This window comes from Dipteris shenzhenensis, chromosome 32, assembly GCF_047967505.1.
Source record: "Dipteris shenzhenensis isolate YYH24624 ecotype China chromosome 32, Dip_SZ_1.0, whole genome shotgun sequence".
Lineage (NCBI taxonomy): Eukaryota > Viridiplantae > Streptophyta > Polypodiopsida > Gleicheniales > Dipteridaceae > Dipteris > Dipteris shenzhenensis.
In genome coordinates, this window is record NC_141627.1 from 40,868,677 (window position 1) to 40,887,723 (window position 19,047).

Here is a 19,047-nt window from a genome sequence, read left to right on the forward strand (position 1 = left end):
AGGCCAATTTTGACAAAATTCTCTAACAAAAATTACCATGTCATTTAAGTATTGTATGTATATTGATTTCTCTATCCTTGCTAATACCCCGAGTCTTAAATCTTGTCATGATTTAGCTATGTCGGGCAGTTCCTGACCCAAGTAAGATGATAATTGACAATTCATTCTAGGGGAGCTGGCTGTAGCCAACTCCCACTACGGATTACCTTCAACTGCATCTGCAATCTCTCACAAAGCTGGAAATAAACAGCAGGTAGAAACAGCCTCTGTTGGAAAGAATGCACCAAGAATGTGCTACGAATTTGCAGCCAGGTGCTGGCAAAACTACAGCCAATCGAAGGCTGAAAACCTAAGAGAGAACTGAAGGCTGATGGCTGGACTGGTCCATCTCATGCTTGAAAATCCTGTGCTGAAGGAGAAACATGTAAGGCAGATTTTGATTCTACTGGTAATGTTACAGAGGTAGACAGGATAACTGAAAGAGCAGGCTTTTGATTTCCTCAGGTTCTTGATTGCCTTGTTTTTGTTATATGTCTTAGAGACGTTTTATTTGACTGCAATCTGGCAACCATATTTTGATTTTGTGCAATATGGTGTTTTGGAACTTTTCAGTCAGAAGCTGAATATAGCCGAACTGAAAGAACAGTTGGAAGATGAGCGATACCAACGCAGGAATGAAAGGGAGAAAGCTGAGACAGATTTAAAGGCAGCAGTGGAGAGAGCTCGCTCTGAAGCTTCAGAGGAGCTTAAACGTCAGTCTGACGCTTCTGCGTGCCAGATGAGAGAGCAGTTGGAAATGATAAACAAGCTTCAGGTTCCCGAAACCTTCTTATATTACATGTTGAGTATAGTCTGTGCCCTGTAACAACATGCTGATGAATGCCATGTCTTGTTTGGCAGGAATCAGATAAGGAGAATCGTTCTTTAGTTGAAACATTGCGTTCTAGGCTGGTAAGTTGGGTATCATACATTGTATACATTGGATGCTTCCTTGTAGAGTTGAGTAATAGCCAAAACTGCATATGAAGAATGCATAAGAGAGGTTGAGATATGTTGAGAAGTAAAATTTTTCTTCAGCAAGAGTACAAGATGGAGCACTATGGCTTTGTTTATGTCTCTAGCTGCTACCTTATGAGCAACACACACATAAGACACTAATATTTACGTGCAGCAATGGATGCAATTCTCCACCAACCAAAGGACAGGATAGAGCACTATGGCTTTGTTCCTGTAGCCTGAACAGGCAGCCGAGCTCCAGCACTATGGCTTTGTTCCTGTAACCTGAACAGGCAGTTGAGCTCCTTGGAAGCACAAGTTCTAAAAACAATAATAGGTGCTCTCACATAAAAGCTGTACAGTGTGCGCTACTGAGCTTGCTGTAGGCCAGAGTTCTGTTGTCGATGCTCCTCTTGCTAGGATGGTTCCTTTTGCTAGGATAGTGTACCGATTGTTGAACAGTCTCTGGGTGCTTGCTGCTCTGGAGGCCTTCTCAAGCTGGGTGATACAACAGATAGGCCTAGGATAATGTGCCCTTTAATGAACATAGATCCTGGCACTCCAGAGCTTTGGAAGCTATGTGAGATTACAGGAACGCTACTGGCCCCCTGCATTAACTATGTTGTGGTTGGCAGAGCATTGAAGAGAGAGAGAGAGAGAGAGAGAGAGAGAGAGAGATGATATGATATGATATGATTGTATTAAAGTCCTCTTGAGACCCTCAGGATATATGCGACTGGTGATCACTATTAAGTTAAATAGTGGTCCAAAGAAAGAGAGAGAGAGAGAGAGAGAGAGAGTTCCCCAACTATGAATTATTCTTTTATGTATAAAGGCACTCCAGGCTTCAATAATGAAGATATACATTTTTCCCCCCTACGTTCCTGCGCCGCTTTTCTTTCACGCTTTCGATGTTTGCGGATTTGATTGTAGGTCCGTGCGCTTCCCGTGCTACGGATCAACAAAGCCTTCGCTCTGATACCACTACAACGAGAATCGTTCGCGGAACCTGCAAATCATTGAAAACACAACGAAAACTATACACCAGATTCCAGAATATGCACGACCTTTCAAAACTCACAAACGGAAAAGATAAGAAGCGCTGGATGCAATCTCCGCCCATAGGAGTGGTGCTCTTCTTCCACTTCCTATGTATTTGATTGATTCAATAATCTCGGGCAACAATTGGTACAAGCTCATGTACCTCTCCTCCATGCACGAACTGGAGATAAGCCACACACACACTTTCCAAAAATAGCTTGCCTTGTATAGAAATAGAGTTTGCTTTTCCATTATCCCAGCACACGTTCCCCCCACCCCCCGCCCTCTTCTTTCCCAAATCTCTTCCCAAAAAGAAAAAGGGGTACACAGCTTGTGGCACCTCTAGTCCTTTGTTGGCTGCCCTTTGGAATTGGAACGGGACTTAGTGGTCTTTGCTAGGCAACTTTGACGAGACATTCTGGAGGAAAGCTCTCGTTATTTTCACTACTATACACGAGATCTTGGGGAAAGGATTGCCAATATTACATGGTACACACGGTAGTCGGATGGAGGGGTGTGAGGATTAGGTAGAGTGGCTTCCAATGATCCCACCTACAGACACAGATCTCAACCACCGTCATGGATGAGCATCTCTCAATATATCTGGATCTGAACTTGGGAGACCCTTCCACAGACATTCAACTATGCGAGGATGACATCAGCTACAGGGAAGGTCTCACCTTTCTTGAGCGTGTGAATGATCGTGCTCCAGATATCTGCGAGGGTCTGGGTGGTAGAAGAAGTCTGAGCTCCTATAGTCTGCGCGCATCTGGAAGTCCAGATATGCCAGCCTGTGATGCTCCCTATGATCTCCCAAACTGGGTGTCGAGGCGTCGCTCCTGCATCTGTCTCTGTCAAATGCCATGGGAAGCTGTCCATGTATGCCCAAGTGGCCTGCGTGATGAAAAAGACGGGATCCTGTCTAGAGAACTCATAGGCCAAGTGATGTCCCGGCTCAGTGCTGCACCAACAAACGGCTCCCCAAGTGATCGGTCCTAGCTCGGGTGTAGCCCTAGCTAAGATCCCCATGATTCCCTTCCAAACCGTCTGCGCGCGCGAGCAGCTCCAAAGGCAATGCTTCAAGGACGACTCCTCCTGATAACACATCTGACAATGCCCCTCCTGCCCCATCTCTCTCAGCCAGCTACCAACTGGAAGCCCCTTGTGTGCCACCATCCAAAGGAAGTAGGAGATCTTCCTCGGATGCCAACTAGCCCAAAGAGTCTTCCAGAAGGTGCGAAGAAAGACCAAGGATATCCCCTGGGCATACCACCTATGTGCCTGTGTGGGTAGCCCACGCTGGAGAGCCTTAAGAGCACGCCGGCCCGTGCGTGCACTGTAAGAAAAGAAGGGGGTAGGGTTCTCTGAGGTCTCCGACGGTGGCCAAAGCCACTCCCCTGGGTCCCACTTCACCTCTGACAAGGAACGGCCCTCCCATATCCAGAGTCTCCAATCCTGGTCCTGCATAATTAGGGGGTCTATATGCCAAGTCTTCCCTTGCAGCCCTACAATGCGAAGGCGTTGCCAGGGAAGCTGGGGGTTGATCACGGCCTCTCTGCTCTGTAGGCGACTGTCATCAGTGATGGAGAAGAAATGTACCGAAGAATCCGAGAAGAGGCCTGCCACCACCAAAGGAATGCCTCGTGGAGTAAACTGTCCTAGCCACCTCTCATCTCCCGGGAAGAGCTGTCCGGTGCCTACGGGAATCCTCCAACATGCAGGGATGGCAGCGTCAATCTCCGCTCACCGAGCCTGGATCCCACGTGCCGTACCTACTGCTGCTGCCAGCTCGCCTGGGCTCATCCTACTATAGACGTCCCTCCAAACCCGAAACGAGCGCGCGGGCCCATGCGCCCAGAGCGCCCAAGGGATATGGGATCTCTCTCCAAGCTGACGACTTGTATCATCTGTCACCTGGCTGCTCCAGATCAAGGGCTGTCTGTCTGTCTCCTCTCGGCAGCTAGGGGGAACCTGAGAAAGGCTGTGTCGCAGCTTCCTCCATACCGAAATGAGGCTACGGAGGAAGGGGGAACGGGGAACGGGGCTGAGTCAAAGGAGCTGAAGTGAAGATCCATCGAATAGAAGGCTGCCAAACACCCCCTCTCTGGGGAGTACACCCACTGAGACCATGCTGCAGCAAGAGCTTCCACGTCTGTCCTCCTGGGGTCAGACCGCGGATGACTAGCTTGCCAAGAAGTGCCTGACTCTGTAGCTCTGGATCTATAATGCCAAGGCTGCCCTCTGCCTGGGGAAGAATGACCGTCTGCCAGGCGACCCTAGCTCTGGTCGTGCCGGAACCGTCTGAACCAGACCATAGGAAGTTCCGCACCAATCTCCTCAGCTGGGCTACACAAGACCTCGAAAAACACCAACAAGAGGCCACATACCAAGCAGTGGCAAGAAGGACCCTGGTTGACCACAAGGGCCCTGCCTACCAAGGAAAGCCGAGCCGTGCTCCAGAAAGCAAGCTTCCATCGTATGGAGGCTAGGACCGGCAAGAACTGCTGAGCCGGTGTGATGTCCAGGCCTACCTGGAATCCCAGGTAACGTGTCGTCTGTCCTCTAGGGATCTAGCGAAACCCCAAGAAAATACCCCACTGTGAGCTGGCTCCCGGATCTGTAAGAAAACCAACTAACTTATGCCAGTTGATTTTCGCCCCAGCCGCAAGGCAAAAAATCTCTAGGGATAGTCTCACTCGCTCCAGTGACTCGACATCATCCTGCACATATAGGGCTGTGTCATCTGCATACTCGGAGTCCAGCAGCTCGGCATCCTCTCGAATAGGGAGACGCATCCCGCGAAGACCAGTGGTACGAGCTCGAAGGAAGTGTGTCATGGCCTCCGCATAAAATAGGAAGAGGTAAGGCGCTAATGGACAGCCCTATCGCACCGAGCGCTCGAGTGTGAATCTCTCCCCCATCCTGCCGCTAATGATAACCCGACTGGAGGCCGATCTGTAAAGGCTAGCAATACCTCTGATCCACTCGTCCGGGAAACCGAACCGAGCGAGTGTACCTTCCAAGAAGGACCAGTCTACCCTGTCGTATGCCTTCTCAAAGTCGAGGAGGAGTATGGCAAGGTGCTGGCCACTGTGCTGGGCCCATTCCGTCGCCTCTGAGAAAGTGAAGATGTTGTCCAAGATGCTGCGATCTTGGACAAAACCAGTCTGGGTGTCATGAATCAAGTCGTGTAGCAGGGGGCGGATGCGACTGCTGATAATCTTGGCGAGGATTTTGTAGGCGGTCGGGAGGAGGGTGATTGGGCGCCACTGTCTGATCTCCTGGCGGTTCCCTCCTTTGGGGATGAGGCAAATCAGGCCTGTCGCAAGGCTCTCTGGCATCTGCCCACTGGAGAAGATGTGCTGGAAGGCTGCGAGCAAGGGTCGGTGGATCTGCTCCCAAAAGGTGGTGAAGAAAGCTCTAGAGAGGCCATCCTCACCTGGGCATTTCTGCCCATCAATAGCACTCACCGCATCTTGCAACTCCGCAACAGTGAAAGGTGCGAGAAGGGTGTCGCTCATGCTGGGCTGCACGAGTCTCGGTGTAGACCTCCACACCTCCTCTCTGCAAATGCGGCCACGAGGGTCTGGGGGCTCCTGCTGGAATAATGATCTGTAGAAGTCTGTCGCCAAGTCCCGGACCTCATCTGGATCTGTCCTGACACTACCATCCTGCGTCTTGAGCTGCTCCCCTGCTGACCTCTGTCCATGAGTCCTAAAGAACTCGCTGCACGTCCTGTCGCCTTTCCTAGCCCAGAAGGACTTGGAAGCATGAAATGAAAACTCTGAGCGACGCTGGGTAATCTCCTCTAGCATGGCTCGGGCCCGAACCTCCTGCTGTCTGAGCTCCTCAGAGCCAGGAGAAGACTGCTGCATCCTCTGAATCGAGGCGAGATCACGTCTGAGACCCCTCTCCCGTGCCCAACACCGCTGTCTGACCTGAATCGCCTCCTGCTGGCAAATGCGACTAGACTCAGCAAGCGCTTGAGCTACCTGTGCTGCCATATCCCTGGTGGGGTCCCACTCCTACTCCCAAAGGTTCACTATCCTGCTGTGAACCGCTGCTCTGGTGTAGATGGAATCTGGGATCCGGCATGAACGTGGAGGTGAGGACTGAGAGGCCGAGTCCAGGACTAGGATGACTGGGGCATGGTCTGAAAGTGTCGTCCCTGGAACCACTCCTGACTCTCCTCCTCTGCCGAGCGCCCAATCACTAACATAGAAACGGTCCAGCCGCTCCAGGAGTCTGCCTCCCTCCCTCCTGTATCCCCAAGAGAAGTCCAGACTCCCAGGCCATCTGCGAAAGGACGGCTCCCTCCAGCTGTCCCGACCTCCCACTGCAAAGAGGAAGGAGTCCCAATCTGCCTGCTCTGCCTGAGCTATACCGAGGAACTCTGGGCCCCTTCCCTGCTGATCCTCTAAGGTCTCAAGGTTGTTGAAGTCCCCTCCTACAATCCAAGAGTCCATCTCTGGCAACAGGTTTGTCAAGGATCTCCAAAAAACGGATCTACGTTTGAGATCAGTCGGTGCGTAGATATTGAGGATACCGATGCGGGATCCCTCAATATGCAGGCCCATCCAAAGCGCACGTCCTGGGATTAAAGTGCCAAAACCAAACACATGCTGAACTAGAGAAGCGTCAATGGAGGTGCAGACACCCCCGCTTCTCGCCTGCTCGCCAATCGAAGGTTCCCAGTAGGTGTGGGAGCGTCCTGTGAGGACCTTCCCACAAATACTGGTCTGTGACGCCGAAAGCTTGTGTTCCTGTAGTAGGAGCACATCTACCTTTCCCACCAAGGCTGGCTGGAGCTCCTGTCTGAGCACCATCTTCCTGCGGCCAGGGGTGCCTGATGAGTGGAACCTGCTAATGTTCCAAGAGATAATGCGTAAACTCATGAGGAGGGAAGGTGGGCCACAAACAGCTGTCTGCTTGCGGTTGAAGTCGAAGTGGTCGGAGGATGTCCTGTGTGGAGACGGAGGCGCTTCTGTGAAGGTTTCGAAGGGGAGGTCGGATCATCGGACCCATCCTCTAAAATCTTCAGTAGAGGGGAAAGGCCCTTCGTCCCGTGGTGGTAAGCTCTCTCTAACCAGCTCGACGCCTCTGCCAGGGAGATGCCGTAGAAGCTCGCAACCTCTGAAGTCCTCCAGGGACGAAGCCCTTCCGCGTAGGCCCACTCCAGCGGTGGCCTAATAATGACCAGGAGTCGGAAACGTTTGGCACTGTGGCGCCAACACAGACGAACATCACCCTCCTGCCACTGCTGCTGAAGAAGCTCCGCTTCTCTGCTACCAATCCAGTCCTGCACCTGCTCCTGGGTCTGGTCACGTATCGTCTCCCAAACATTTTCATTCGTCCATTGCTCACTTCCTTCACTGGAGATAGTGAAGGAATAGCTAGGACCATCGTGCAGAGCCAGAATGGACATCTTACCCTCCGCCCCCTTGCGGAGGAAGAAGATGCTGATGTCTAGGCATGCGGGAAAGGAGCCAATACCCGCTGCATCCAAGTAGTCCCAAGGACCTGCTTGGTAGAACTCCAATGGAAGAGCTCTAGGAGCAGCCCTTGGGCTTGGGGATGAAGATGAGGAGTCTGAACCGGAGGGAGGGGAACTGGCTACCTGTGGGGAAGAGCCTCTCCCCGTCGTCGGGCCCGAAGGGATGAACGAGGGTGAGGTCTGTGCTGGCTTCGGGGCTGCAGGTGGTGCAGGTGGAGGAGGGGGGGATTCCTTCTGTATCATGCTCGAGGAAGAGAGTGGCGCGGAAACCACTGGTGCGGGGGGGGAACCTGGAGGGGGTGGGGGTCGGAGAATCGAGGAGGAGGGGGGAGGGGGGGGAGGGCGGGATGAGGGCTGAGGGGGAGGCTGGCTGACCTTCTCCTTACCCTTCTCCTTCCCCTTACCGGGCTGCTGATGAGTAGGGATCATCTGAGGGGGCTCTTGCTGTGGCTGGGAAGGTTTTTTGGAGCCTGGTTTGTTGCCCTTCCGTTTTCGTTTGACTTCCGTCCAACCTTCCCCTTCGGGAGGGGATGTCGCTGACTGGAGCGGAGTATCCTGAGCTGCCTGACTGGGGGTCTTCTGAGGTTCCGTACCCGTGAAGCGAGGACATGAGCGAGCTTGGTGCCCGAAGCCGTGGCATCTCAGACACTGGTTTGGGCGACCAGTGACCAGAATGCGTTGCGTCACCACACCTGTGTCTGTCTCTATCTCGAACTCCGAGGGGATGCTCTGTGGATCAAGGACTGCCACTTTGACACGTGGCACCCCTTGGGCTGCCGCCGCATCAATGTAGGTGTCCTGCATAGGCCAACCAAAGTGCGCCCCCAGGATGATCGGGCGAAGCTCGGTTGCGAGACCTGGGAAGATAAGGGTAACTGGGTGTCGAGGAATACGAAAGCGGGCGTCGAAGTCTGCTACACTGAAGCCCCTGTACCAAGGGACCATGAGAATGATCTTCCCACCCACATAAGTAGGGGATCGTCTGACCATGTCGCTCGCAGCCTGTGCTGAGGAGAGCTTAAGCCAGAAAATGCCACGTCCCATGAGTGCAACCTCCTCAATGTGACTGTCCTCGAGGTAGAGGGTGGACTGCAACGAGTCCCTGATGTCTGCTCGTGAAGGGGAGTAGCCAATGACCCTCCCATAAACTGATGTCTGGGAGAAGTCCGTGGCGGCCTGCTTCACCAAGGAGACCTGGTGCTCTGTCAAAGTGACGCGATAGGCTGATGGAGGGGGGGGTCCGTTTGGGCCACCGGTTTCGGGCACGTAGCCGCCATATCGCTTGACTAACTGCGAACTCCCAAGGTGGGGAAGGAAAGGAAGAGGAAGGGGGGAGGAATGAGAAGCGAAGCGCGAGCGGAGAGGGAGGTGAGGTGAGGTGAAAAAAAAAAAAAAACGGGTGAGGTGAGGTGAGGCAAGGGTGGGGTGAGGTGAGTGGAGTGGAAGTCGGGTGAGGTGAGTGGAGAGGGAGTGAGGTGAGCGGAGAGGGTGGGGGCGAGGAGCGGGCGGGTGAGGCGGGTGGGTGTGGAAACGTGGAGCAGAAAGGGGTGGGGAGCGTGGAGCGGGCGGGTGAGGCGGGTGGGTGGGGAGCGTGGAGCGGAAAGGGGTGGGGAGCGTGGAGCGGAGCAAGTGAGGCGGGTGGGTGGGGAGCGTGGAGCGGAGAGCTTGGAGCGAGGAGCGGAGCGGGTGAGCGGGTTGGTGGGGGCATGGAGCGGAGAGGGTGGGGAGCGACGAGCGGAGGGGCGGTGAGGAGGGGGGGAGGGGGAGCGTGGCGGAGAGGAGGAGGAGTGTGGAGGAGAGGGGGCGGCTGGCTGCGCGGCAGCAGCTAGCGGAAGGAGAGGGAGGGGCCGTGCAGAAGGTGAGGGGGGGGGGTAGACGGGGCACGACGGGGAGGGAGGGAGCTCGCAGGAGCATTCGATCACACAACATTACATGGGCAGTGATGGCTATGTATGAGAGGTTCATAGGTAGAGTGCACACTACATAGGGATGTCGGAGGTGAGCAATGCCATAGACGAGTTGGCCTCCTTCGTGGACACACTAAGAGGGTGTCACGAGGGCATGATTTCTGGCGCATGCATGTTGGCCTGCATGTGGATAGGACCCTGGAAAAACAAGGGTTTTCCCCTTAGCAAATTGTGGCTTGGAGGGTTTGGGCCCAAGAGGGGGCAAAGAACCCTTAGGATCCAAAGTTGGCCATTGGTAGGCTTCCAAAAAGAGCTCCACTAGAAGGGGCTAGGGGCAAATGAAGGGGGGAATGCCACGTGGCATTTCCCCATGCCCAAATGCTTTTGGCAAGGAGGACTTTGGAAGCTCCCAAGAGGAACCAGGAAGGAAAGGAGATGACGGGCGACGGGCTGCGGGGAGAGAGACGGCGCATGCGAGAGCACGTCGTGAGCTAGCTGGCCATCACGCGGGCTGACGGATGGGCCGATGAGCAGTAATGGGCAGACAATCGTTGGGCGAATGACGAATCCGGACGTACGGATCTGCCTCGGAGGCTGTGTATGGATGATTGGCAGAGCATTCAAGGCTTGCACGTGCGGGGTTGTATGGATGTACGGTTGTCATTAGTGTGGATGTACGGCGCTACGGAAAAGGCACGCTTTGTGTGTAGGGCCTGCATAGGCTCCCTTCGCAGGAGTATGGGCTGTGGGCATAGGGCTTACCATTGAGCATAGGTGTACCGAGGAAAGGATTACAGGCTGGTACAGCCTTTGTACGGACTGGTCACGGCGGGCAGTAAATTAATGCTGTTGCAGTACCGTACGTGCTGGGTACGGATGACGTACAGTTCTATACGGACAGCTCATTGTTTGGTACATTCAACTTACAGGCTGCGGGTGCTTTCGGGAGGTGCTGGTTGAGCGTAAAGGCCAGCACCATGGTCATAGGCTGGGTGAGCAAGGCTGCTCACCTGTGGGTTCCGTCATCTGTTGTACGTGCATGACCAGTCATTAGTTGATGCCCTCATAACTCGTCTTGGAAGAGAGACCCCTGGCTGGTCGGCTTAAGTGGTATATAGCAAAGTAGGCCTGTGACTTGGGCTCGTCTCGATGAGCTGTTCCAGTAGCTATTGGAGAACAAGCGGGGCACGCAGGTTATCTCAGCCTATTTGTAGGCTGAAGTTTGAAGAGTTCTAATTCATTTGCTGAGCAGAAGAACTCTTAATGTGAAGTCTTTCCCCTGGTTCAAGATTCAATGGATGCTAGCTGTGTATCCTTGTTTTATCCTTGTCCTGAGCAGGTGAATGGTTAAGAGGGCACTCAAGGTAGCTAAGGGAGTTTGTGTGACCAAGTATTGGTTGCTAGGAACAGGCTTAAGCTGAGTGCAAGTGTTTTGGACCTGAAAGGGATGCTCTCTAGCTATGCTTGATGGAGGTCACTTCCAGTAGAGATTATGCTTTGGTTTCTTTAAGAGATGGGTCACATGCAGGCAGTGGTTGCTAGGCAGATGGCTCATCAGCCTCATTGCTGAGTAGGCAGGGGTCGAGAATCCATGCTTGGAATGGGAAGTGTCCCTGGAACCCCGAGAGGGATGGTACAGGTGTGACTGCCATAGTGTATGCTGTATTTTGATGCTAGATCTCTTTTGGGAAACAAGTTATTGTATCAGGATATGTCCGACCCATATGGTGAGAGACTATTGGTCAGGGAAGTCCTTGGTAGTGAAGAAAGCTTGTGTATGCTTTCTCTCTCTACTTTGATCGTGTGCTTGACCCGGTATACGTGAGCCTCCTGGCCTCGGAGCTTCGAGTCTTACTTGGAGATGGGATGGACATCGCCCATGCCTCAGATACCTTGTCTGAGTGATACAGGAGGCTGCCACTAGATCCTTTCCCACGACTCGATTTGCATGTGTTTCAGATGGGATGATGTCCCACAGTCTTGGACAGTGAAGAAAGCTTGTGTATGCTTTCTTTCTCTACTTTGATCGTGTGCTTGACCCAGTATACGTGAGCCTCCTGGCCTTGGAGCTTCGAGTCTTACTTGGAGATGGGATGGACATCTTCGATGCCTCAGATACCCTTGTTTGAGTGATACAGAAGGTTGCCACTAGATCCTTTCCCACAGCTCGATTTGCATGTGTCCCAGATGGGATGATGTCCCAAAACCCTTGGTTTGACGACGAGTATAGAGAGATGAGAGCCCACCTCACACGTGAGGGAGCATTGGGACATTTGACTTCACTAGAGGACGGATCTCACGCCGAGTGACACACTACGGGAGGGAGGCTCTTATTGGAGGGGAACCGGCCCATCCCCATCATAGATCCAATTGTTTGGCACACATATGCATGCTCCCTCCATGATGTCCCGGGTCAGATGCCACCTGATATGTCCTCTATGCCCAGACCCACCATGTGCCACTTGTTTACTGCACAATTTACGGGCTGGCTCTTGGGCTTCATAACCTCAGATCACTAGATCATGAGGGACTACGCACTGAGCACTTTGCACATGGGTAGGAGGTCTTGACCACGCTCTAGCACAACTGTTCAATCATGCTACATGCCATGGCTTCCCGCCTACTCGAGCACTACCACCATAGTACCGATACACAAGGCAGGTGGTCCCATGGACATTGGGAACTTACCGTACTCTTATGATTGGCCACACTCTGGCTAAGATATATGGGTCGGTACTAGAGAGGGAGATCAACAGCCACACAGAGGGTCATGGGCAACAGGCTCTTGGGTAGGCAGGTTTTTAAAGATAACACTAACACCTTGGACCACATCTTCACCTTGAGGGCTATCATTGAGGAGGCGAAGTCGGGGCACCAGAAAGTCTACACTTGCTTTGTGGACTTTCGTAAAGCATTTGATACTGTCCCACGTTCCCGCTTGATCAGTTGCAGCTTCTAGAGATCATGATTTGGGGGGTTATGAGGGACAGTACGTGCCCCAAGTGGTCTATCAGATTGGGCTCAGAGCATTATCGGAGTGAAGCAAGGATCTCCCCTCTCACCGACTCTCTTCGGGACCTATATCAATGAGATAACATCCTTTGTAGATCATCTAGGTGGAGAGGGTTCTCTTTTCGTTTACTTGATGGTATAGGCTGTACGCAGATGACATAGTCCTCATATCATCCTCAGTAGAGGGATTGCAGAAACATCTAGAGGCTGTGGAGATGTTCTGCAGAGAGAGACTTGATAGTTAACCTTGGAAAGACCAAGGTTATGATCTTTAACACCTCGCGAGCATTGTCCCGTCGCCATAGCTTCACATATCGAGATAATGCAGTCTTACACATATTTAGGGGTCATGCGGCTACAACATGACTCACACGAGGGCGGGGTGTTTTGGCCCGACTAGAGAGGCAGTGCTTCCAGGCACACTTCTAGGACCCTTCGACGAAGGGTTGACTTTTTGACACCGTGGTGAGACCGACTGCTATGTATTCATCATCTTTTTGGGGGAGTGACATTTCAGCGACATAGTGGAAAAGATTTGAGAGGTTACGGGTGACTATGGGATCTAGGATGATTCGGAGGAAGCCCTTGGTTCCCCATCAGATGATATAGGCAGACTTTGTCATGACCCCTCTCTAGGTTAATGCCATCTTTTAGACAGTGACATCCCTCCACAGAGTCTGGGCCTTACCCCAATGGAGATTAGCGAGGCTAGCATCGGAGTCTTCCAAACGACTCAGAGAGCGGTGTTGATACAGCATGGTACGCACGTGTATCCACATGGTTTGGTAGTCACGGCATTCAGATGGATAGACTTTTTCCCTTTCAGTACAACATGGATGCACTACCCGAGATGATCCCACGAGATGAGATCAACCGTATCATATAATTGGACCTCCTCCAACTTCATACATCTAGGGCTTGGGGGGGAGGGGAGTTCCCTACCAAGATCCAGTTCTACCATGGCCACTTCCTAAGGGTCTCGGAGTAGGGTCTCGTCATTAGGCCTCAGTATCTCGAGGATAGGAGAGTCTCACATGCACTGAGGATCGCCATCGGACAGTTGTGAGTCTCGTCACATCAGCTGAGGATTGAGGCAGGGAGAGCTGCAGGCGTACCCAGAGACCAGAGGATTTGTAGACTATACCCGATGGGGGAGGTCGAGACAGAGGAACACTTTCTATGTGCGTAGTCTACTAGGTTTGTGTTGGGCTCTATCTGATTGAGTTGCAACGACATAGAGACATACTGATGCGACAGACTAGAGAGCAACATGAGGCAATGTCACAGGTCATTGAGATCGACTAAGCACAGACACGTGTAACCCACTGCTATGCATGTGAGTCAGCTACTGGGGAGGCTGAGGGAGAGTAGCTTGATGAGATAGAGAGCATCATGGGGATAAGCAGTAAGAGTCACCGCCACGATGCTGCCAAACGAGACATACACACTCCACATGCAACACAGAGAGTGACAAAAGCACGCACGATCAAGGTTCGGTCTATTTCAGCCCTCCTCAGAGGAGACCGCCAGAGACGAGGCGTCACCCTTGACGTAGCCCATCGGATATAGAGATCGAGGAGAACACGCCCTCCACCGCCTCTTGGAGAGACAGCTTGACAGACACAGATACGAGAGCTCACATTTCATCAGAGAGCCAGCAGGGTTTCCGGATATATGGAGCGTTGGGGTGTACTAGGAGCGTTAGCTTTGTGCACTTGATACTATTTTGCTATTTTTCTACTCTCCTATTTTGCTCACTAGTTTAGCACTTTAGCTTGCATTGCAAGGGCCTTAGTGAGCCCTTTGCTTCAGCCCATAGCGACTTGTATGAGTTACTTTTGGTTTTGTACTTTTGTCTCATAGGCCCGTGAGGCCTCTTGCAGACATTAATACACCTCTGTGTGTGTGTGTGTGTGTGTGTGTGTCCCTCTTTCTCTCTCTCTCTCACACACACACACACGCACACACACACACACACACTCTCTCTCTCTCTCTCACTCACACACACACACACACACACACACACACACACACACACGCACGCATGCACGCACGCACGCTCACTCACGCTGATCTCTCTCTCTCTCTCTCTCTCCCTCCCTCGTTCTCACTCTCCCACACCCTAGCTAGACCTGCACCTGAAGCCACAATGGTAGTGGCAGTGCTCTCGCATTCGCTCGTGCTCAAAGATTAATGTCAATCCCTTATGAGTTAGGTTCTGCTTCCTGCAGGAAAACAGCAGGGAAAGCTTGGTTAATGCAGAGAGGACAAGTCGTACTTTGGAGTTGCGGCTTCACGAGGAAGAGATTTTCTCAGCATTGGCTAGAAAGGTAAGTGACATTACTGAACCATATCAGAATGTTGTAAATGAAGCGTTCCATCTGAAACAGTGACTAATTGCTTGATTGCTAAACATGACCTCTGGCATAAAGAAAATTGTGGAGAAAGAACAGGAGCTACAGTGTGCCTCCAAGGAGCTGCAAAATGAAAAGGTAGCACTTTTTGCCTTCTATGTGCTACCTTTGGAATGGGCCATAACTTTAAGAAGAAAATTTTTGCAACCAACTACGGGTGTGCTTAAGAACATACTTGCTCAATGTTGGCTCAATAGAGAGATGTGGTCAATGTTGGATATATTGGTTTGATACTGGAGCTGCAACCATTAAATCTTTTTGAGCATTTTTTCTGGCTGTCCTACAGATACTGATAGGCTTCTCAGTGGCCTTATAGAGCATTTCAATTCTTTTTCTTTTCCCTATTGGCACGATTAGCATTATAACAGGTTATGGCTTATAGTCCTTGGATGGCTGTCTGTCTTACTGCCATTTGTTTTTGCACCTGGTGTGGATTGGCCGAGTACCTTAACAGTTGTGGGTGGGGATGCTTAATGTTCTATTTTATCTATTATAGACGTTAAAAATTGGATTGACACCAACTTGGCTTTGCAGGCTGCAAAGGAAGAAGCTTTGGCTAAGCTTTCTTCTCTGGAGCTTGAAATGGAATCTGCAATCCGAGACTTACAACTGGAGAAGCAACGGCTGCAGGGTGCACGAGAACGTATTGTGCTAAGGTATTTAAACACTGCGTGCACTGGTATTGAGAAGCTATATTTCTGACACGAGTCTGCTGGGCTTGTAAACTCTTCTCCATCTTCCAAGCCCCTTGCTATTTGCAAAGTTTTTGTCGAAGCCTCTTTTCAATCTCGCTTTTATAACTAGAGATGCTCCCATTCCTACATATTCAGATGATTCATCATGTACGCTGTTTTCTGACAGGGAAACTCAATTGAGGGCATTTCATTCAACTGCTGAAGAGATCGCTGCACTTCAGCAGAAGCAGCAGGAACAGCTGAAAGCAATGATGAGGGTGTTGGAAGATGGGGATGATGAAGTTTTTGTTTCTAGTCAAAATCATGGTACTGGGAATATGGTAGCTGTGGCAATGGAAGAGGCTGACGCTTGTAGCAGAGGGGAAGATAATGATGCTGCAGAAGAGAAGGGTGGCCGCAATGACATCAATATGGGTAACGACAAAGGAGAACAGGATGACATGGGTGATGCTGACAGTCAAACCACTGCAGGTAATCTTAGTGCAGATGTTGACCTAAACAGGAATGCTACAGAGGAATGGGGTGACACTCAAGTGGATGATCATAATGGACTCATAGATGCATCCAATGGTGTTCAGATAGCAACTATGCTTGTCGATGATCATAAGGAAAATGAGCAATCGGTGCCTCCTCTGGGCACTGAAGCCGGATATACACAGTTGCTGGAGACTGAAAGTAACACAGGTGGGAAGTTGGGGTCTGGGAAATACTTGAATGAGACCCAGTTAGTGGGAAATGGGAAAGATGAGTTCACTCAATTGAAAACTTCTAAGTTTTGTAGTGAAGGTTATATCAAAGACGAAGTAGAAGGTACTCACAGGGTTATTGATGAAGAGGCTGGATGTCCTGGGGGGGAAACCCTGCAGCTAGAAGATGAGGACGATCAAAGGATCATGGACTGGGAAAGGGGACACCTCCAAATGGAGAATCCAAAAACTAGGGGTGATGACATTGATCATGAAGGTAGGCCACAAAGACCACCTGACAAATTCACAGTGCCAGTTATGGAAGAACATGCCACAGATGGCATGAAGGCCCAAGACCAGGTTGAATGCATGTCAAGAAGAGATGGTCCACTGACCACCCTTGATCTGTTGACTTCTGAAGTGGCAGGAAGCTGGGCCTTAAGCACTCCTGCTTCTGTACATTGTGATAATGGTGAATGGTCTCAAATAGAGGAAAGGGAGGAAGGAACAGAAAAAGCCCCTAATGAAGCCCGAGTCGATTTTGAGGCCAGTCAAGTTGGAACTGGTGAGAGGAGTATAAGGAGAAGGGAACCGCCTCATAAAAGGAGAGACAATTTGGTGAATTGTGTGGCTAGTCAAAGTTCACTTTCACCAAGAACTACTGCCTGCCATGACAAGGAACGCAGGGATCTGAATGTGATGCTTGATATAGTTGCGCCAGATTTTAGTCGGCTTCATGGGTTGGACAGAGTCATTGAAACTGCTCCAGATTCTGAAGACCATACAGAAGACGACGAAGATGAAGACCACGAAAGCGACGATGACTCAGGTGAATCAAAGCCAGTAAGCCAGTCTGTCTCAGTTTCTAGATATTAAAACCATGGGGTTTTAAAATGCCTCCTTATAAAGATAGTGTTAAAAAAAAACCTGTGAATCATTTGTATCATACTTATACGAGGAGTTCCTCTGCTTGATGTTACCAAATACAAGTCGTTCCTTTCATAGCTCTAGTTGTTGTCCTCTGCTCTCTTAAACAAGAATGGAAGCAAGGCAAACTTAGGAGTGTAGGATACAAGGCTTTTAAAAAAATCTTTGAGATTCATGTACACATAATAAATCCTTTCATGAGCCTTTGCAACGGATTGATGATTGTCATTGTTTTCTGTAATACATGAGAGTAGTGATGGCCATTATGTCGGCCCATTGTTGTAATAAGGCATACCTCTGGCCCTGCTGCCTCCCCTCCCTCGTTTTGCAGGTGGCTTGGGGGATCCTTGTCTTTTTCCAGTCCCTCCAAACCCAAACAACACCCCCCCCCCCCCCCCCTCCCCCTGGGCAAGTTGGCACATGTAATAAGGCATACCTCCGGCCCTGCTGCCTCCCCTCCCTCGTTTTGCAGGTGGCTTGGGGGATCCTTGTCTTTTTCCAGTCCCTCCAAACCCAAACACCCCCCCGCCCCCTCCCCCTGGGCAAGTTGGCACATGTACATGTGCACACAATCACACGTCCAGGCTCATACACAGAGCCACATTCATTCTCATGCATACCATTTATTTTGGGTCTGCTTGTGAAAATTATTCGAGTGGTTTCTAAAAGTGCAGCTCAAAAATTTGTAGGTAAGGAATGAAGACATAAGCAGCAGCTGCAAATGCTTTAACACCTCCCACAATGCCTGTGCCCTCCCCCCCTCCAAATTAACACATCTACATGCACACACAATCAAGCGTTGAGGCTCATGCATAGAGCCACATGAATTCTTGAGCATACTATTTACGTGGGGTGTACATGTGTGTGTGTGCATGTGTCAGTTATTGGAAAATTATTTAAGTATTTTCAAAAAAATGCAGCTAAAAAATTTGACATAAGCTGTGAATGCTTGTGTGGAACCAAATCCAATGAGGAATATCTTTTCAACCATAACATTCGACATTAATTTGGAATAGGACATAATGCAAAGTTTTTGTTACATGAGGGTCCCACTTTAGATCAATTGCCACCTTCTTCTTGTAGGTAAGTCAAAAGCATTTAATAGGACATGGGTGATGATGTATAGTGTCCACCAATGAGGATGCTATGGATGGGCTTACTTGGCAGATGATCAGGATTGTGGAACAGTTGCGCAAGAATTGGATCATTGACTCGAATTTGTTTCTCAAAAACAGGGAGGGAGCACATTCACACCTGTGGTTATGGAAGGGGCGTTCTCTCAAGGATGTCCAGTGGGATCTACGGGAGTGGTTCTGGCCCACTTGAGTAGGACACGTTGACAAGGTGGAGGTGGTGGCTTTCTTCTCTTAAACGACCTTTATAGGTCGTCGTTTGCAGTTGGATGGACTCCCTTAAGGAAGCACCATTGGGTCAAGCAGGAGGTCCCTAGGGAGATCATTCCTCGATTATGGTCATGTCTTTGGTCTAGCTTTATGATCGCGGAAGATTTCCTATTTCTTCTGGATCGTAGCAAACGAGGGCTTACCCATTGGCTGTTGGTTGGAGAAAATAGATGGCATTGTTGTACAGACAGCGTGACAGAGACGATCCCTCACTACCTTTTGGGATGCCCGGTAGCAAAGAGGGTTTGGTCAGCAGCTTTGACGATAGTGGCGAGTACCCAACGCATGGAGAGGGACTTCACTTAGGAGATGGTAGATTGGCTCACGGAGGGGGCGCATGCGTTCTCAATTGATCCCACCTCGCCATTCTTTCGGATCCATGGACAAACAGTGTCGATGATCAAGTTACATGAGGTAGTTCCTCCTAGACGAGCGCGCTCTATATCTCTAGAAGAGGATAGTGTATGGGAGA

General features: G+C 50.8%; 1 protein-coding gene across 5 annotated transcripts in view; it reads left to right on the plus strand.

The window, feature by feature from the left end:
- The window catches only part of LOC147880758 (SMAD/FHA domain-containing protein), a 48,927-nt gene extending 31,491 nt beyond the window's left edge, over window positions 1-17,436 (plus strand). For all 5 annotated transcript variants that reach the window (XM_087370553.1, XM_087370557.1, XM_087370555.1 and 2 more), the window contains 6 exons: window positions 613-814; window positions 901-951; window positions 14,682-14,780; window positions 14,883-14,942; window positions 15,399-15,520; window positions 15,726-17,436. In XM_087370553.1, the coding sequence (XP_087226679.1) occupies window positions 613-814; window positions 901-951; window positions 14,682-14,780; window positions 14,883-14,942; window positions 15,399-15,520; window positions 15,726-17,121 (1,930 nt within the window). In that variant the 3' untranslated portion in view covers window positions 17,122-17,436. The remainder of the gene's footprint in view (window positions 1-612; window positions 815-900; window positions 952-14,681; window positions 14,781-14,882; window positions 14,943-15,398; window positions 15,521-15,725) is intronic.
- The last annotated feature ends 1,611 nt before the right edge of the window (window positions 17,437-19,047 follow it).